This window comes from Pipra filicauda, unplaced genomic scaffold, assembly GCF_003945595.2.
Source record: "Pipra filicauda isolate LSUMZ 115617 unplaced genomic scaffold, ASM394559v2 scaffold3_size10097308_pilon, whole genome shotgun sequence".
NCBI lineage: Eukaryota > Metazoa > Chordata > Aves > Passeriformes > Pipridae > Pipra > Pipra filicauda.
The window spans coordinates 4499854-4515777 of NW_024104532.1; the positions used below are offsets into that span (position 1 = coordinate 4499854).

A 15924-nucleotide genomic window follows, 5' to 3' on the forward strand; every position below is an offset into this window, starting at 1 on the left:
GGAAGGACATCTGTGTTCCCAAGGCCACAGACAGGTAATGCCCTCACTGCCCAGCCACATGTGGGTCTCTCCCATGGCCACATGTCTTTCCCTAAGCCCATACAGCATGGATCAGCCTGGGAACAATTCTCCTGGGGTGGCTTTACCCTGATCACCCACTCAGCCAGGGGACATCGCTGAGTGTTCATTGGCCTCTCCCCCAAAGACCAGCTTGAACTTCTTCCCATCCTTGGCTTCTTCTGTTGCTTGGCTGCCCAGCCTATCCGCCCACAACTGCTCCTGTGTGCTCCAGCACCCCTTCAGTGCAGGGATGAAGGAGAGTAGTTTCACAGTCATTGCTTGGGGCCCCATGAGCTGCAGCCAGCCTCTCCACGGGCAGTATGGGATGCAGGCAGGGCAGGCAGGGGGGCAGGATGGCCCTCCTGGCACCAGCACTGGGTGGGAGCCAGTGGAGCAGGTGCATGTGGGTCCCCATGCTGCCCTGCCCAGCTCATATCAAAAATGGTCCCAGAAAGGGACCCAGAAGGGCTGGAGGTGCCAAAGAGCTTGTCCTGGCCCATGGGAAGTTTTGGATCACAGATGCTGCCTGTGATCTGTGTGAGTCACTGAAGGACTCGGAGTCCTTTTTAACGTGATGCTTTTTGCACACTGTGGGTCAGCCTGGAAAAACCCAGGTGCTGCTGTCCCCTCCCTGCGGTTGGGATGAATTTGAGCTCCCAGCTACAGGAGTTGGCTAAGGAACAGCCTCACTTCTCAATAGCTTGTTTATGAGGATGCAAACACCTCACCAGCATAAAAACAACTTCATGCCAAGTAGCCACTGTTTCCCAGTGCCCTAATCCTGGCAACCACTTCCTCGGTTATATTTTCGTTTCTGTTTTCTCTGCCCCCTTTTCCGTGGCTGAGCAGCTGCTGAGCAATGGCAGAGCCTAGGGGCAGTGGCGGGGGGCACCATAGCATCAACGAAGGTGGGACACCGGAGCTGCAGCAAGGCCATGGAGACACCGGGGGCCTGTTCGTGTTATTTATGGCAGAGGCGAGGCGGTGTGTCCCCTGCTCTCCAGCCGCAGCTGCTGCCAGGGCACCGCGGTTCGAGGATGGACCAGGGGGCAGGGGGGCCTGGGGCAGGGGGGCCAATACAGAGCCGGGCCCGGCGCTGGGGGCTCGGCTGCTATCGCAGAGCGGAGCCCCCCCGCCGCTGTGCCGCGGTCCGGTGCCGGCGGGGGCGGTGCGCTCCGGGGCAGCCGCTGCCACCCGGGCCGGCCGCCAACCCCCCCGCCCCGCCGGGCGTGCGCAGGGACCGCCCCGCCGAGCCTCCCTCCGACCGGCTGCGGCTGCCGGGGCCGGGACCGGCGGGGCCGGCACCCCCCGGGAGCGATCACCCCCTGCTCGGGATCGATCAGCCTCCGCTCGGGATCAGCCCCCGCTCGGGATCGCCCCGTACCGCGGACTCCGCCCGGTGCCAGCCCGGCTGCGGCTGCGGTGTCACCGCCCGCAGCAGCGCGACAGCGGCCGCGGCCGGGCACGGCGACCTGCGCCGCAGGTGAGAGCCGGGGCCTGGGGTTTCGGGGCGCGGAGGGGACGCCGGGGCTGAGCGGGGAGCGAGGGTGGCACCCCCGGGCCGCAGTGGGACCTGTGGGCCCGGAGCTGGGGATCCCTGCGCTCGGATCTTGGGGAGGGCCGGGGGGCGACCGTGTCCGCGATACGGACTGGGATGCCCGGAGCCCCCTGGTTACAGACTGGGATGCTGGGAGCCCCTTCGTTACAGACAGGGATGCTGGAAGCCCTCTGGTTACAAACAGGGATGCTGGGAGCCCTCTGGTTACAGACAGGCGTGCTCGGAGCCCCGTGGTTACAAACAGGGATGCTCAGAGCCCCCTCCCCCCCCCCCGTTACGGACAGGGATGCTGGGAGCCCGTTCGTTACGGACAGGGATGCTGGGATGGGACCCACCGAGGCGGCAGTCACAGCTCAAACTCGGGCAGTTGCCCGGGAGGAAGGGCTGGGGAAACGAAAGCCGCTCCTTCACTCTCCACCTGCTCCAACGCTGCCCAGAAATGCTACGTTTTAATTTTGCACAGCTCCCTTACCCCTCCGATGCCTCAGGCCAGGGGGGTGAGCAGAGGGAAAGAGGTTTCCGCAGCCTGGGGAAAACCCCCCAAAGCAGCTGCGTGCTCTGGGGATGCTGCTGCGGGGATCAATGCTGGCATGCCCTGAGCTGCAGGACGTCCCTCCAGGGCTGGGGGGGTGTCTCAAGTCAGGACTTTCCACCTGCCTCCACCACAGCCCTTCCTCTGAGCAAGGGTTTTGCCTGGGCAGAGGACACTGAGCTTGTCCAACAGTCCTTGATGGAAATCCTTCTGCCTGGACACCTTGGAAGCATCCAGAGGGGTGCAGAAAAGTGCCTCCTACTTCCCATGTCCTATAGCAGCCAGTGCCATGCCACAGGCAGGGGAGGCAGCCAAATTGCAGAGGGCAGGGATGACAGCTGGCAGGGTGACGTACCCCTGTCAGGCAGGTGGAGGTCCAATGCCCTCTCACTTGTGTTTGCTTGCTGTGCCAAACCCAGCTCTCCTCCAGCACAGCAGTGGGCGTATGCCAGGAGGGGTCATTCGCCCTGCTTATTAGCTGGACCCTCCCCAGCAGAGGCTTGGGCTGTCCTACCAGCCCCTCTCCCTGCTCCCAGTGCAGGGGCCCGGGGCTGCAGCTTCCAAAGTGGGCACCTGGCTTGTTGCAATCTGGCTGTGGAGGTTGGCACTGGCTGGGCAGGCAGCGGAGAGCAGGGACAGAGCCAGCCTTCATGTGCTGCTGCTTGTGCCATCTTGCTTTTACTCTGCCAAGCCACCTCTGCTTTGCCTTTGCTCTTCACCTCCTCCACAGGCAGGTGGAAAGCCTGGCAGAATTCCTTCCTCTGGCTGGGATCTGGATCCAGCCAAGCTGTGCGCTGTGCTGGTGTGGGCCGTGCCACATCTTTCTCCCTCAAGGCCTCCTGCCAGGAATCAACCACTATCTGTGAAGCTTTGGGAGCTGCTCCATCCTGCTCAGTATCAGTTAGAGCAGAGCATGTTTCCTGAGAAGAAAACAGTCATGAATCAGCTCTGATTTTCCACACTCTCTGCAGGCAGACACAAGGCAGTGCCCCGTGCCAGGCAGGGCACAGGCATTGCATACCAGGGGCTGCCAGTGCATCTGGCAGAGGCGTCAGCAGTTTTGCCCACTTCTCCCCCCGTCCCAGTGGCTTTTAAACCAGCTCTCACTGTCACAGAAGCATCTCTTGTTCAAGCACTGCAGAAACACTCTTTGTACTTTGAACAGGGCCCTTAAAGACAAGGCAAGGTGCCAGGCACCGACAGCCAGGGCAGGGAGGGAACAACTGGCCCTGGCAGCAAGGAGCTGGAGCAGAGGTGGCAAACCCCACTCTGCCCTCGAGGACAGCCCCAGCACAGTCCCAGAGCTGGGTGGGAGCTGCCAGGCCCCTGCCTGCACCTGGAGGCCCCTCTTGCCTGTACCCTGGCCCTGCACGTGGTCCCTGGAGTTTGGGCACATGCATGTGTGTGTGTGTGTGTGGCAAGTCCCTGCCTGCCACACGTGGGTGTCTGCCCACGGCAGCCAGACTGTTCCTGCCTTGCAGCACTTCATGCTTTTATGGAGTGTCATCCATGCCTTGCTTGTTAATGCAGATGGATTGAGTGTCCCTGGGGATGTGCTGTGTGGTGCCCCTGGCACAGGGGAGGGAGCACGGCCACTGCTCTGGGTTGTGCACCAGAGCACCAGCCTGCCCTTGCCACAGCCTGTTCCCACCTCCTGCCACCCCTGCAGAGTGCCCTGCCGAGATGGCGAGTGCCAGTGGGGCGGAGCCTGATGCTGAGGATGCAGAGGAGGCTGAAGAGGCCATCTATGAGGAGGTGCTGCCCTGTGACAGGATGGAGCTGAGCCAGCAGCTGGCTGTGGAGGAGCTCATCACTACCGAGGCCAGCTACGTCCACAACATCCAGCTCTGTGTGTCGGACATCCGGGCACACCTCCAGAAGAAGCAGGTGACGTTGGGTACATCCCCCTGCCCAGGGGCTGGGCACTGTGGGGTGAATCTGTTGAGAGCCACAAGATGCCCAAATCCCTGCAGGGAGGTTACCATGTGCTCACCTTCCACCTTCCTGCCTGGGCTCCCCCTGACCAGGCAAGGTATGGGGTTGGATGGGCCTGGGTATGACCAAGTACAGATATCCTACAACTGTAACTCTGTGTCTGTAACGTGAAAAGACCTCACTGCCCCACTTTGGAGCACAGACAGATCTCAGCATTCCCAAAACCTCCTGAAACAGAGCATTGCTCCAGGTCCTGGGGTGTCACATGGGGCAGATGAGTGCTCAGGGGGGCGTGAGTGCCTCTGGAACACACAGCCCATCTCTGACATATTTGGCTTAGCCTGGGGCATCTTTGTTCCCTTCAGCTGCCTGATCTGGACCTGGAAGGGCTCTTCTCTAACACCGACGACATCCTCCATGTCTCCAGACGGTTTCTGAAGGGTCTTGAGGCCACGGCCACCCAGGGGCAGGAGCAGCTGCTCTGCATCAGTAAGTGGTGCACTGCCAATAGCTGACCTGTGCCCACCCATGCCTTTGCTGGTGCTGGAAGTGCCACTGCCCAGCGCTGGGCACGTGTAGATTCCATCCCCATCCCACCTGCCCTGACACCTCCTGCACCTCCCCTGGCTCTGGGAAGTGCTGCTGCCAGCACATCGGTGTCCGCAGGGAGCCTGCCCCGCAGAGGCAAGGCAGACCTGCCCAGCCTGCAGACAGTGGAGGGGGAAGATCATCAGGCCCAGCTAGACAGAGGTGCCTGGGTGCAGAGCACTGCCCTGTCACCCTTGGCTGGCACTGCTTTGCTGGCTTCACCCTTCCAGCAGGCTGGGGAAAAACCCCCACTCTCTGAAGGGTTTTCTCTGAGGCCATAGAAAGGACCAAACTTTCCAGCCTCACTCTCCTTCCCCAGGCACCCTGTTCCATGAGTTCAAGGAAGAGATGGAGACTGTCTACAAGATCTACTGTGCCAGCTACGACCATGCCCTCCAGCTGGTGGAGAGCTACCGCAAGGACCCCAGGCTGCAGGAGGAGATCTTGGAGACTCTGAATGCCACAGTGTAGGTACCTGCTGCTGAGGCCACCACCTTCCTCTCCCTGTTTTACCTACTGGCTTTGCCCTTCACCTCTCTGGACAAGCTACCTGTATGGATATGTGTCCCCAGTCTGGGTGTAATATCATGGCCACTACCTTTGTGGCATTTCCTGGTGTAATCCCTGGCAGCCCGTCCTGGATCCTTGGGGCCACTTGCCAAAGGGCCACTACAGTTGGTGATTTTTTATGGTGGACCCCAAAATAAAGGATGGATGTCATGGGCAGCTGCTGCCTCCCCCACTGTGCCCCATGAAGGGCACATGTTCCCCAGCTTGACCAGAGAGACAGGCTGCCCCTGTAGGACCTTCCAAACCCGTCCTGAACTATCAGGTGGGTCACAAACACTGTTAGAGCCAGGAGATGCAGGAGTGGCAGTGGAGAAGCTCCTGGGATTTGCTGCTTAGAGTATGGGTGATGTGATTCCTGAATGAGATATGCCTTGCCTTTGGGTCAAAGGGGAGTCTTGCCTGCACTTTGCTCACTCTCTCCCTCCCTGTTGCCCACAGAGCGAGCACAGATCCTGTGTCTCATAGCTAGACAAGCACAGCACTGTTCAGGGAGGCAGGGTGCCCTCGGGGCTGGCGGGGACAGCAGTGGCCCTGCAGCTGGAAGGGAGCAAGGGTTCACAGCCAGAAATCTACCATGACTTTTGGGCTGCTGTCTCCCCAAAACACTTGCAGAGAAGCTGGCAGGAGCAGCAGGGCAGGAAGGCAGCTCTCCACACCAACCTTGAGCAATTCCCCTCTCCATCAGGCCTCACACAGGCGCATCAGATCTCAGCTTCTTCCTGGTGATGCCAGTGCAGAGAGTCACCAAGTACCCACTGCTGCTGGAGAAGATCCTGAAGAACACCCCGGCCAGTTCCAGTGCCCACTCAGCCCTGCAGGCAGCTGCTCGTGCCATGGCCCAGGTCAACGCCAACATCAACGAGTACAAACGGCGCAGGGAAGTAGGTGAGCGGTCGGGGGGCTCGGTGCAGGCAGGGGGCACAGCCCCTGGGAACCCTCAGCCCAACCCCAGTTGTCTCCCCTTGGTGTTGCGCTAATTGCCACTTAAATCAGTTCAAAGCTCTCCTGCTCTCCACCCATCCTGCCTGGTGGAGCCACACACTCTGTGCAGGCAGCTCCTGGAACTGCTCTGGTCCTGTAAATGCCACTCTGGGCAAGACCTGAAGGTTGCAGGAGCAGAGTGGCATGAGCAGGGGGGCTGAGGATAAAACCAGTCTGTCTGCATTCCTGGGTCTGGGGAACTGAAAAGAACACTCCTGCCCTTGAGACAGGAGAAATCAGGCTCTCCACAGATGGGAGCTTGGCTTCTTTCTGGTTTTCCTAGTACTTTCCTTCTTTGATGTGGGTTGTGCTTATCCTGTTGATCAGCCTCAGCCCCTGTGCTGTTCACCCTTGTTGCCTGCTCAGGCTGCTGAGGATGTTGCCATGAAGTCTCCTCTTCTGATCTTCCCCCCCCCCACTTTGTGTCGCCCCCACCTGAGGCAGCAACCAAATACAACAAGGCCGAGCACCTGACGCTGCGGGATCGCCTGGCGCGCCTCAACACCCACTCCATCGCCAAGAAAACCACGCGGCTGAGCCGGCTCCTCATGCACGAGGCCGGCATCGTGGCCAAGGTGGGCAGCCCACGCCCCTCTGCCTGTACCCAGGGACCTGCTGCCTCTCCTCAGGTCAATTCTGGGGCTTTCTGCTGCTCCTGAGGTGCCTCCCCCCCCAAGGAATGGGGACTGTGGGGCCAGGGTGGGGCTGCTGATGCTGACACAGGAGCCACAGTCCCATTGTGGAGCAGCCTAAGGATGCCTCCTGGTCCTCCATCCCAAGGACCAGCAGGGCAGGAGGGATGCAGGGACACACCTCGCTCCCTTCCTCGGAACATTGCAGGGCAGAACTTTGGCCCCCAAAGGACCTACAGGATCCTTGAGCATCCTAACAAAAGCAAAGACACCCTAGTGTCCCCCAGCACCACGACCACACCAAAAGCTTTGTTGCTGCTTGCACCCCAAGCAACCCATGTCTTGGCCCCTCTCCAGATTCCTGGAGCCCCTCAGAATCTCCCCTGCCTGTCCCCAGCCCTGTCAGCTTCAGGCAAGTGCCTGGCTTCTGTGTTAGCCCCCAGCAATGGGGACCTGGCTGGTGATAAGCTGCCTCTTGCCTTGCAGACAGAGGATAAGGAGTATGATGACCTGGAAGAGAAATTCCAGTGTGTGGTGTCCAGTGTGGCCACCCTGAAGGAGAACGTAGCATCCTACCTGGGCCATTTAGAGGTAAAACCTTGACCACTGGCAAGGGGTTGGCCCTGTTCAGGCTTCAGGACCTGTTTGTTGGGATTGTAGAACACTTAGGAAAGCTGGGGATGTTCAGGGATTTGCAGCTGAGCTAAAGTGTCCTGTTGTGTCAGGGAGTTGCACAACATCCAAGGATTGCTCAGGTCCAGGGGAGCTTAAACCAAAGCTGAGGCTTTGACAACACAGTCTGAGCTGATGCCATTTGAGAATAATCTGTCCTTAAACTTATCATTATTTCAAGGTCTTAAATGACTGAAAAGGCCAAGTGTTGTTCAGCCTGGGGATTCTTGCTTTAATAACGGATGTAAGGCAGAAGTGTCCCCATATCAGTCCTGACAACAAATTTCCCTTCTGAAATCACCTGGGTCAGCAGCTACTGTGATTTTCTCATAGAAATTCCTTGGGGCATCTGAGGGAAATGAAAGTATGAGCGATGGCAAAACATGCAATCCCCAGACAGTATTATCAGGGAAGCCTCAGGAAATGGCAGAGGGTTCAGAAAGCAGCAGTTCATGGGCTGGAAAGACCTTGTCATAAAAATATTGAGAAGGGCTCCCCATATAGAATTGGGCAGGAGGTAAGGGAGTCTGATGCTTTCTCCCTTTCAGGCATTCCTGTTGCCCACCCCACACCAGCGTGACCTGCAGATGGATGAAGGACCTGCCCAGCAGTATCGGCACTTTGCAGAATGCCTCCAGTACACTGTTTTCCCAGAGTTTGTGAGTGCTCCTTGCCTGCACATCTCCTTCAGCCAAGCATTGCTCTCCCCAGCTTCTGCCAGGGCACAGTGGGGGGCTGGCTGCTCACACAAGGCAGGGCAGCCAGGAGCTGAGGGGGACCCCAGAGCAGTGTCCTCACAGCCTCCTGAGGCCTCAAATTTGCAGCAGAGCCAGGAGCAAGTAACAGGATCCATCAGCAGTCCCAGACACATGAAGTGAGGAACCAGCTTCAGGGTCCATCCAGGAGAGAAGGGAGGGCTTGGACAGAGTCACAACTACAACACAGCTCCAGAGCCAATCCAGGGCTGATGACAAACTGCACTCTCTCTGATGGGTGCATCCAGGAGCTGGGCTACCTATAGCAGAGATCCAAGGACATAGAAACCAGCACAGTAACAGGCAGGGGTAGAGGGCCCTTAAATGGGCTGTGGGCAGGAGTGTGGAGGGAGGCCCAGGTGAAACTGGTCCCGGCCATTAAGGGCTCCTACCTGGTCATTTGCATGGAGCACAAGTTTGGAATTGTGGCAGGCACGACTGCTTTCTGCCAAGGGTTTGCTTTGCTTGGCATCCTATGTGCCTTCAGGAAAAGATGCCTCAGATGCTTCCCACTCCACACAAAGCCCCTCAACAGGTCCCCAAGCCTTTTACGCCCCATAAGACAGTGCCCCAAGCAGGCAGCTGGTCCCGTTTGGGGAGCTCACTTTGGGGTTTGGGTTCTCTCACCTCGCAGAAGCGACGGCTGGACAGGCTGGTCTGCCAGCCCCTCAGCAGCCTCTCAGACATGCTGGTGGGGCCACAGCAGCTGGTCAAGAAGCGCCTGGACAAGCTGCTGGACTACGAGGAGATCCAGGAGCGGAAGAGCGAGATGGGCAACGTGACATATGACGAGGAAGCAGCCATGAACACCTACCTCGCCATCAATGACCTGCTCGTGGCAGAGCTCCCGCAGTTCAACCAGGTGGTTGTGCAGCTCCTGAGGCAGATCCTGTGCTCCTTCAGCGCCCTGCAGCGGGACTTGGCTGCCCAGGTCCTGCAACGGGCAGACAAGGAGCTGGAGCAGGTGAGTATGACCCGTCGGCGTGTGTGCCCAAACAGGCACATGAGCTGAGCCAGACCTTCTGCAGGCTTGGGACATCTTAGACATCCAGGCTCTGAAGGTTTGCTGTGGCCCAAGCCCACCCTTGCAGACAGGATTTGTAAGCAATCTCTCCTCCTCCCTGCCTGGGGAAAGCCAAATTTTCTCTTCTGCACTGCCAGAAACTGTCCTGCTTTCTCTTTGCGGGCACTACTGGTAATTTATTGGTGTGCTGCTGCCTGAGAGATCAGTGTTAACTCTGAGCTCCTGAGAGCTCTGTGCCAGGAAGGCAAGGAGGAGAAAGGCAGCTTCTGGCTTGAGGAACAAAGATCCCCCAACACCCATCACCTGGGAGATGTCTCCCAGAACTCCTCCCTGTGGTACTCTTGAGCCTGATGCAAACATGGAGGGTCAGGGCAGTTGAAAGCCCTGGGCCAGAGCATGGCTCTGGACTGATCCATGATTAGGATGAGAACAAGGTGCAGCCAGGTGCAGGTGTCCTCTCTGGCACTGCTCATACCTAGTCAGGAGAGTGGGTTACCCTTGCTGAGTCTGGGCTGCTTATGCTGCAGACGTCTACCCTGGAGCTGCACCTACCTGTCTCCCTTTATAGTCATTTGGGACAGGCTGTGAGCTCAGGGCTGGACAGCAGGAGTGAGGGACTGCTCTGGTTGGCTGAATACAGCCCAAGAGCTCCATGTGTGATGGTCCTGCCCAGAGAAAGTGGCTCACAGTCAGAGAGGTGCATCTTTATTGGCCAGGTCTGTTCTCTTGCTTTCTCAACCCTTTTCTTCTTGCTCCTTCTCTTCTGACCCTACCCACAGCTCTTCCTCTCCCCAGGGCCCTCTCTGATCTCAGAGTTTGTCTCCACAGATGCCCCATGGCCACATGCCTCTGCCCAGTTTCTGGAAGGTGGTGGAAGACACCTTGCAGCACTCAGGTGCTCAGCTCCGGACCTTCTGCCAGACCTTTGAGACCGTCATGCCAAGCCCTGTGACACAGGTAGGGGTTGGGAAGGGGATGTCTCAGGCCAGCTGGATAAAGAGATAGGACTGTGCCCCCCCAGTGCAGGACATCCCCTCGGCAGGGAGGTTGGCTGAGAAAGTGACCCAGAGGGTTGCCATGGCCACAGTATTTCCTGCTGACAGCAGCTGGCTGGAAATAACCAGGGATGAAGCAGCTCAGCAATTCTGGTTCTGGGCACTCATCTCCAAACCATGGGGTAGAGCAGATAGTGTGAAGGAGGTTAGGGGTCCTCTAACCTCTCACTGGGATGTGATCCTGCAGAAGGGAGGGCATGTGTACATGGAGGGCCTCAGTCTCCTGTGCGTTTCATCAAGTGCTCCCATGTCTCCTGCTCCCCGCCAGCCTCTGAACCCTGCTGAGGAGCGAAAGGTCCTTTCCCTTGTGAGCAAGCACGGCCCAGACAAACTTTACCAAGTGACAAGCAACATCAGTGGCAGCAAAGACTTGGACCTGACCTTGCTGAGGGGACAGGTTGTAGCTCTGCTGCAAAGTGCCGACACGAAGGGGAACACGAGCAGATGGCTGGTGGATGCTGGAGGTACCGTGAGTACGATGGGCAGCCTCCCCCTGCCTTGGCACCGGGGTCAGGAACCAAACCCACACCACTTCCTCATCCTGAATGAAGCAGCGGGCCATGGCCTCCTGGGTCCTCCCTTCCAGGCTTTGTTCAGCCCAAACCCACCTCAGCTTTACCAGCTACACCCGTTGCCATTAGCTGTGAGGTTCAGGCTTCCCGATTCATTCCCCGAGGGAACACTCATGAAGTGTTGTGGCTGAGAAAGGAGAATCCATGCACACAGAAACACATGGAATTCCTCTTTTGTGGGAGGGGGTTTCTGCTGGATATTCCCTAGTGATGGACTAGTTTGAACAGGGCCACTGTGCCAAGCCAAGCAACAACCAAAGTGTCATTCCTCTCTCCTCTGACCAGTCCTACATGTGTCAGGTAGTGGGGCCCTGTGACCTGTGTGTGTCCATGTCCTCCAGGTCCCCGAGGGTTTGTGCCTGCTGCAAAACTCCAGCCGTATTCCCCGGTACAAAGCCAGCAGCGCGGGATGGATTTGCTAACCCCGGAGAGTGGCACAGAGAGAAGGAGACATTCCTATGCATTACCTGAAGCTCCCAAGCCCCAGGTGGCCACCTTCACCCCGACATTCCAGGTGAGAGTCGGGGACACCCCCAGGGCCATTCCTAGCAACACCACCAGCTCTGTGCTAGTTCTTGTGTGGGTGGGAAAGTGGACCTGCTTTTCCAGCACACACATGGTCATACATGTGCAGCCACATGCCCAGCAGGGAGTGTCACACCCCCGTGTGAGTGTCACATAAAGCTGATGTCCTCCTTGCTGGCACCAGGGTGGACAGAGCAAGACAACTGTGCTTGGTGGGTCCCCAGTGTCCCTCCATGCGTGTCACTGCAGCGCTGCCCTCTCAGAATGACCTGCCCTGCCATGTGTGTCCATCTCCCTTTGACTCTCATGTCCAGCAATGGCTTCCTCCCTCCTTCCCTGCCTTTCACAGGTGGTCGCCGGCTTCTCCTTCGCAGCCAGGAGTCCGCAGGAGGTGAATCTCCAGGCAGGGCAGCCCGTGGTGGTGCTGGAGCCACACGACAAGAAGGGGAGCAAGGAGTGGAGCCTGGTGGAGGTGAACGGCCAGAGGGGCTATGTGCCCTCCAGCTACCTGGTGACCGTCCCCGTGCAGGAGCCCATGGGCTGGAGCTTGCCCGTGTGAGCATGGCCAGCCCACACCCAAGGGCACGGGCTTCATCAGATGGGAGCAGTCAGCTTGGCACCGGAGGACTCCTCACGGGAGATGCTGGAGGGAGGCAGCCCCAGTCTGGGAAGGGTGGGCAGAATACGGCCCGGGGGACAGGGGCTTGAGGATGGTGTGGAGGAGTGGTGGTGGGAGGCGTGAGAGTGCCGTGTCCCGTGTGTGTGTTTGCACAACGCAAAGCAGCACTGAGGGAGTGAGGGCAGGTGGCTGCAGTTATCCAGGGATTTGCTGAATTCTTTGTCAGTGACAAATGTGCCCCGGGGGATGATGAGGCAGCATTGTCCCTGGTTAGATCAGGACTGAGTGGCAAAGGTGCAGTGCTGCAGAGGGGCCCTAAGCCAGGCATGGGGCACCTGGGCACTGAGCACTTGGGCGTCTGGGCATCTGCACAGCTGGACACCTGGGCAACTGGACACCGGGGCACTCGGGCACTTGAGCACCGGGGCACTTGGGCACCTGAGTGCCTGCGGCAGCGCTGGCCCCGCGCGGAGCGGCCACCAGAGGGAGCCCCGAACCAGCGCCCAGTGCCCGCTTGGCGCGTACTGGGAGCACTGGTGCGGGGACCGTGGGGTGCGGGGGCACAGCCCGGTATGGGACGGAGATCCCGGCTCCCAAGGCTCCCTGAGCACCCCATCCCCCCACGACCCGGCAGTTGACGGAGGTCCCGTGGAAGAGGTTTGGGAGAATCTGTAAGTGCCGGTCGGTCCCTGACCTAAGGCTCGGTCTGAGGATGGAGACAGCACTCCCTCCTTCCCCTGGAGACAGCACTCCCTCCTTACCCTGCCACCACTCCTGAGGCGCCCCAGCTTCGTGCCTCAGCTTCACTGCCGTCGTGCTGACACTGTTTGGAGATGCTGATGGGGCTGAGGGTTGGCAGCCGTGCCCACGGCAGCACTGCCATGGTGTCAGAGCCCCCAGGGCACCGCGGGAGAGCTCAGCCCATGGTACCACGCTGACCACCCCTCGCCCACCGTGGGCAGTGCAGGCACCCGCCGGTGCGGCAGCCCGGCGTCGTCCCGGCTGCCCTGGGCATCCGCATCAAAGGTGCGGTGTCCCGGCTGGCGAGCGCCGGCACGCCGGGCCCCGTGCCCTGCCGACGGAGTGGCAGCACGCCCGGCCACCCACGGGCTCCCCGGGGGATGTGGGGACTGCATGCGGGTTCCCACACTGCGGGCTGGGCAGGGGGGCAGAGGTGGTATGTCCTCACCCAAGCCTTGTGCCATGTGGGGAGGGATGGGGTGGGTGCCAGGCAGGTGAGGACAGGCCCCAGACACTGTTGTGTGCACCCCACATGTTGGTCCATGTGCCTGGTTTGAGGCAGAACTCTGTGGGGTTCACTCTCTGCAGGGTCCTGGGGTTATCTGGGGGGCAGCTGCCTCTGCTCAGGAGCCATTGGAAGCCCCGAGCTCACCCACATGCAGGACGTAGTGAGGTGTCCCAAATCCCTGCTGCCTCTCTTGGGTCCTCACTCTATCTGCCTACCCAAGCCCATCTACTAGCACTTGCCAGGCTGACAGGCTTGTAGGCCAAGGTGGAAACAGTCCCTGCACATCCCACAAGCAGATGTACAGGAGCCACCCTCCAGTGCTCTGCAGGCGACACTGCACTGGGGACATGCTGCTTGTGTCAGGCAGCAGCTGCCTGTCCTCTGTCCCTTGTCAGATAAGGCAGTTGTGCTCCAAGCGAGGTGCAGCCCAAGCACCAAGAGGGTCCTGAGCCAGCCAGCACCAGCACCCTGCCCAGCAGCAGTGGGACTGGTGTCCTGCCCACCCCAAGGTCCTGGTGGCGGATGGTCCCAGCTAGGAAGAGGGAATAAGCTCATGGGGCTCCTCTGGTCTTTGGATCCAAAGGAGTGAGCTGGGCTCTGCAGTTGCCACCAGCCCTGCTGCCAGCCTGGATGCCCATGGGACCTTCACCATGTCCTCAGGACATGGCCTAGTACTTGACTGCTGGATGCAGGTGCCAACATCCCTCACTTCTCTCATGATTTCACCCAAACTCACTGCACTGCTGCTGCCCTGAGTCTGGAAGTGCCCTCTTGGAATCCCTGGTGGGTACAGGGCTCTTCCAGCCTAAACATGACGGGGGATAAAGGGCACAAGTGTGCCTTTAAATAGCCCGTCAAGGACAGGTTCTCCCAGGAGGAATGCTCTGGCTGGTCCGGTGGAACATGCCTGTGGCCAGGGGCATGGGGTGACAGCTGGGCAGGGACGGCTGCTCAGGAGGTCAGGTCAAGGTTAGGCATTGCCCTGGCTGGGTGCCACGGCACCGTGGCTTGGCACCACAGAGGCCGAGCCATGCAAGGGGGAGGGAAACACATGACAGGCCGGTGTTTTGCCATGCCCAGGGGCTGATCTGTGAGGTGGCAGCAGAGCCAGGCAGGCACTGCTGCCTGCAACCTGCCTGCCAGCCTGCAAGGAATTTGGCACCGACACAGCCTGGCTGCCAGAGCAGCCTCTGGGGCAACTCTGGTCGTCCAGGAGCGGCTGTTGCACTCCTGTCCGGGCTGATTCATATCCTGGACGTGCAGGCATTTGGACAGCGTCCACCTGTGGGGTGTGACAGTGCACGGCCATGTCCCCAGGGCATGGGGCGCCAGCACGGTGGCAGCTCAGACTCTGCTCTCTCCTGCTCTGTGGGGTGTGCTGGGCCCTGGGGACATGGGGTAGAGGGCCACAAAGCACATCTCCAGGTGAAGACACCTGGATTTCAGGATGGCTGTGCCCAGGTGTCGATGTGCCCGATGGCTCTGCTGGGGCACCCAGGAAGCAGAGGGGGGCAAGAGGAAAGCAGCTGCCAGGGAAGCCCCAAGCCCAGGCTCCCAAACCCAGACCATCCCTTCACCACAGAAGTGCAGAATAGGAGTAGGGGAGCAACAGAGCAATGGAGGGCGGGGAAGGAAAGGAGAGAGGGGACCCAGAAGGAGCAGGGCGGTTGCCCTGGGCTGAAGGGCACAGCCAGCCCAAGCGGGGCTGTGACTGTGGGCATGGAGCTTGAGTTCACCCTCTCTGTGAGGCTGAGCTGGCTCTGAGCAGAGCTAGCCTATGCTGCACTGTTGCCAGGTCCATAAGGAGCAGCCCTTGCCCCCATCAGCCCTCACTGGCCCCTCGTGCACCAACCATGACCAGCATGGCCTGAGGGAGGGCTGAGCCCCACGGAAGTGGCCCTGGAGCTGCAAAGCAGGAGTGGAGGTGTGAGCAGCAGTGCTCGCTCCAGGCTGGTGCAGCTGGCACCTGAATTGTCTAATAAAGTGTGAAATTGCTTTCATGCTCTGCTACCTTTGCTGAGATGGACCGTCATTACGGCCCCCCCTTCCCAGCCCGCAGCCGGCTGTGCCGATGTCCTGCTGTCGCGGCGCTGCCAGATGAGCCCCGGGCTGGAGCTGTGCCTGGCACAGCCCCGCGGGACGGCTGTGCCGGGGGCTGCCCGTAGTCCCTCCCCTCCCTCTCAGCCCCTCTGCTGTGCCCACCCCATGTAAAAGCACAAGGTGCTGCTGCTGCATCACCCTGGATGGGGGCAGATCTCTGCCGTGGGGCTGGGGGCTGCCCTCCCACTTCCTTACCCCTATCAGATGCCCTCGGGGTGCAGGGATCAGCTCAGGTTCGAGCCCTGCCCTGAGGCTGTACCGCTGCCAAAGCCCTGCCCTTGCCCATCAGATACAGCCCTTGAGGAGATAGGGCTCCATTCGGAGATAGGGCTCCATCCTGCTGTGCCAGGAGCCGCCTCAGACCCTCGCTCAGGCAGCAGAGAGCTCCCACCTTGGCAGGGACAGAGGGTCAGCCTGGTTCCCCCTCACCGGTGGGTGACTAATTGCTGCTGAACCACCTGGATGTGCACAGAAACTGTTCTCCAGCTCTAATAACA

General features: G+C 59.7%; 1 protein-coding gene across 1 annotated transcript; it reads left to right on the top strand.

Moving 5' to 3' along the window:
• The first annotated feature begins 1273 nt into the window (after positions 1 to 1273).
• Positions 1274 to 15337, top strand: ARHGEF37 (Rho guanine nucleotide exchange factor 37). Its single transcript, XM_027718757.2, has 13 exons — positions 1274 to 1543; positions 3820 to 4037; positions 4451 to 4574; positions 4993 to 5140; positions 5929 to 6128; positions 6669 to 6799; positions 7343 to 7447; positions 8077 to 8187; positions 8918 to 9247; positions 10136 to 10264; positions 10631 to 10826; positions 11276 to 11448; positions 11809 to 15337. Exons 2-13 carry the CDS (start codon positions 3834 to 3836, stop codon positions 12016 to 12018), a joined length of 2061 nt encoding a protein of 686 aa, XP_027574558.1. The 5' UTR covers positions 1274 to 1543; positions 3820 to 3833; the 3' UTR covers positions 12019 to 15337.
• Positions 15338 to 15924: the final 587 nt, after the last annotated feature.

Bases quoted from the DNA above. Each gene is read 5' to 3' on its own strand.
- ARHGEF37 (XM_027718757.2), top strand. From the start codon at position 3,834: ATGGCGAGTGCCAGTGGGGCGGAGCCTGATGCTGAGGATGCAGAGGAG. The intron at 7,448-8,076 runs GTAAAACCTTGA...TCTCCCTTTCAG, and splicing joins CCTACCTGGGCCATTTAGAG to GCATTCCTGTTGCCCACCCC. The intron at 8,188-8,917 runs GTGAGTGCTCCT...CTCACCTCGCAG, and splicing joins ACACTGTTTTCCCAGAGTTT to AAGCGACGGCTGGACAGGCT.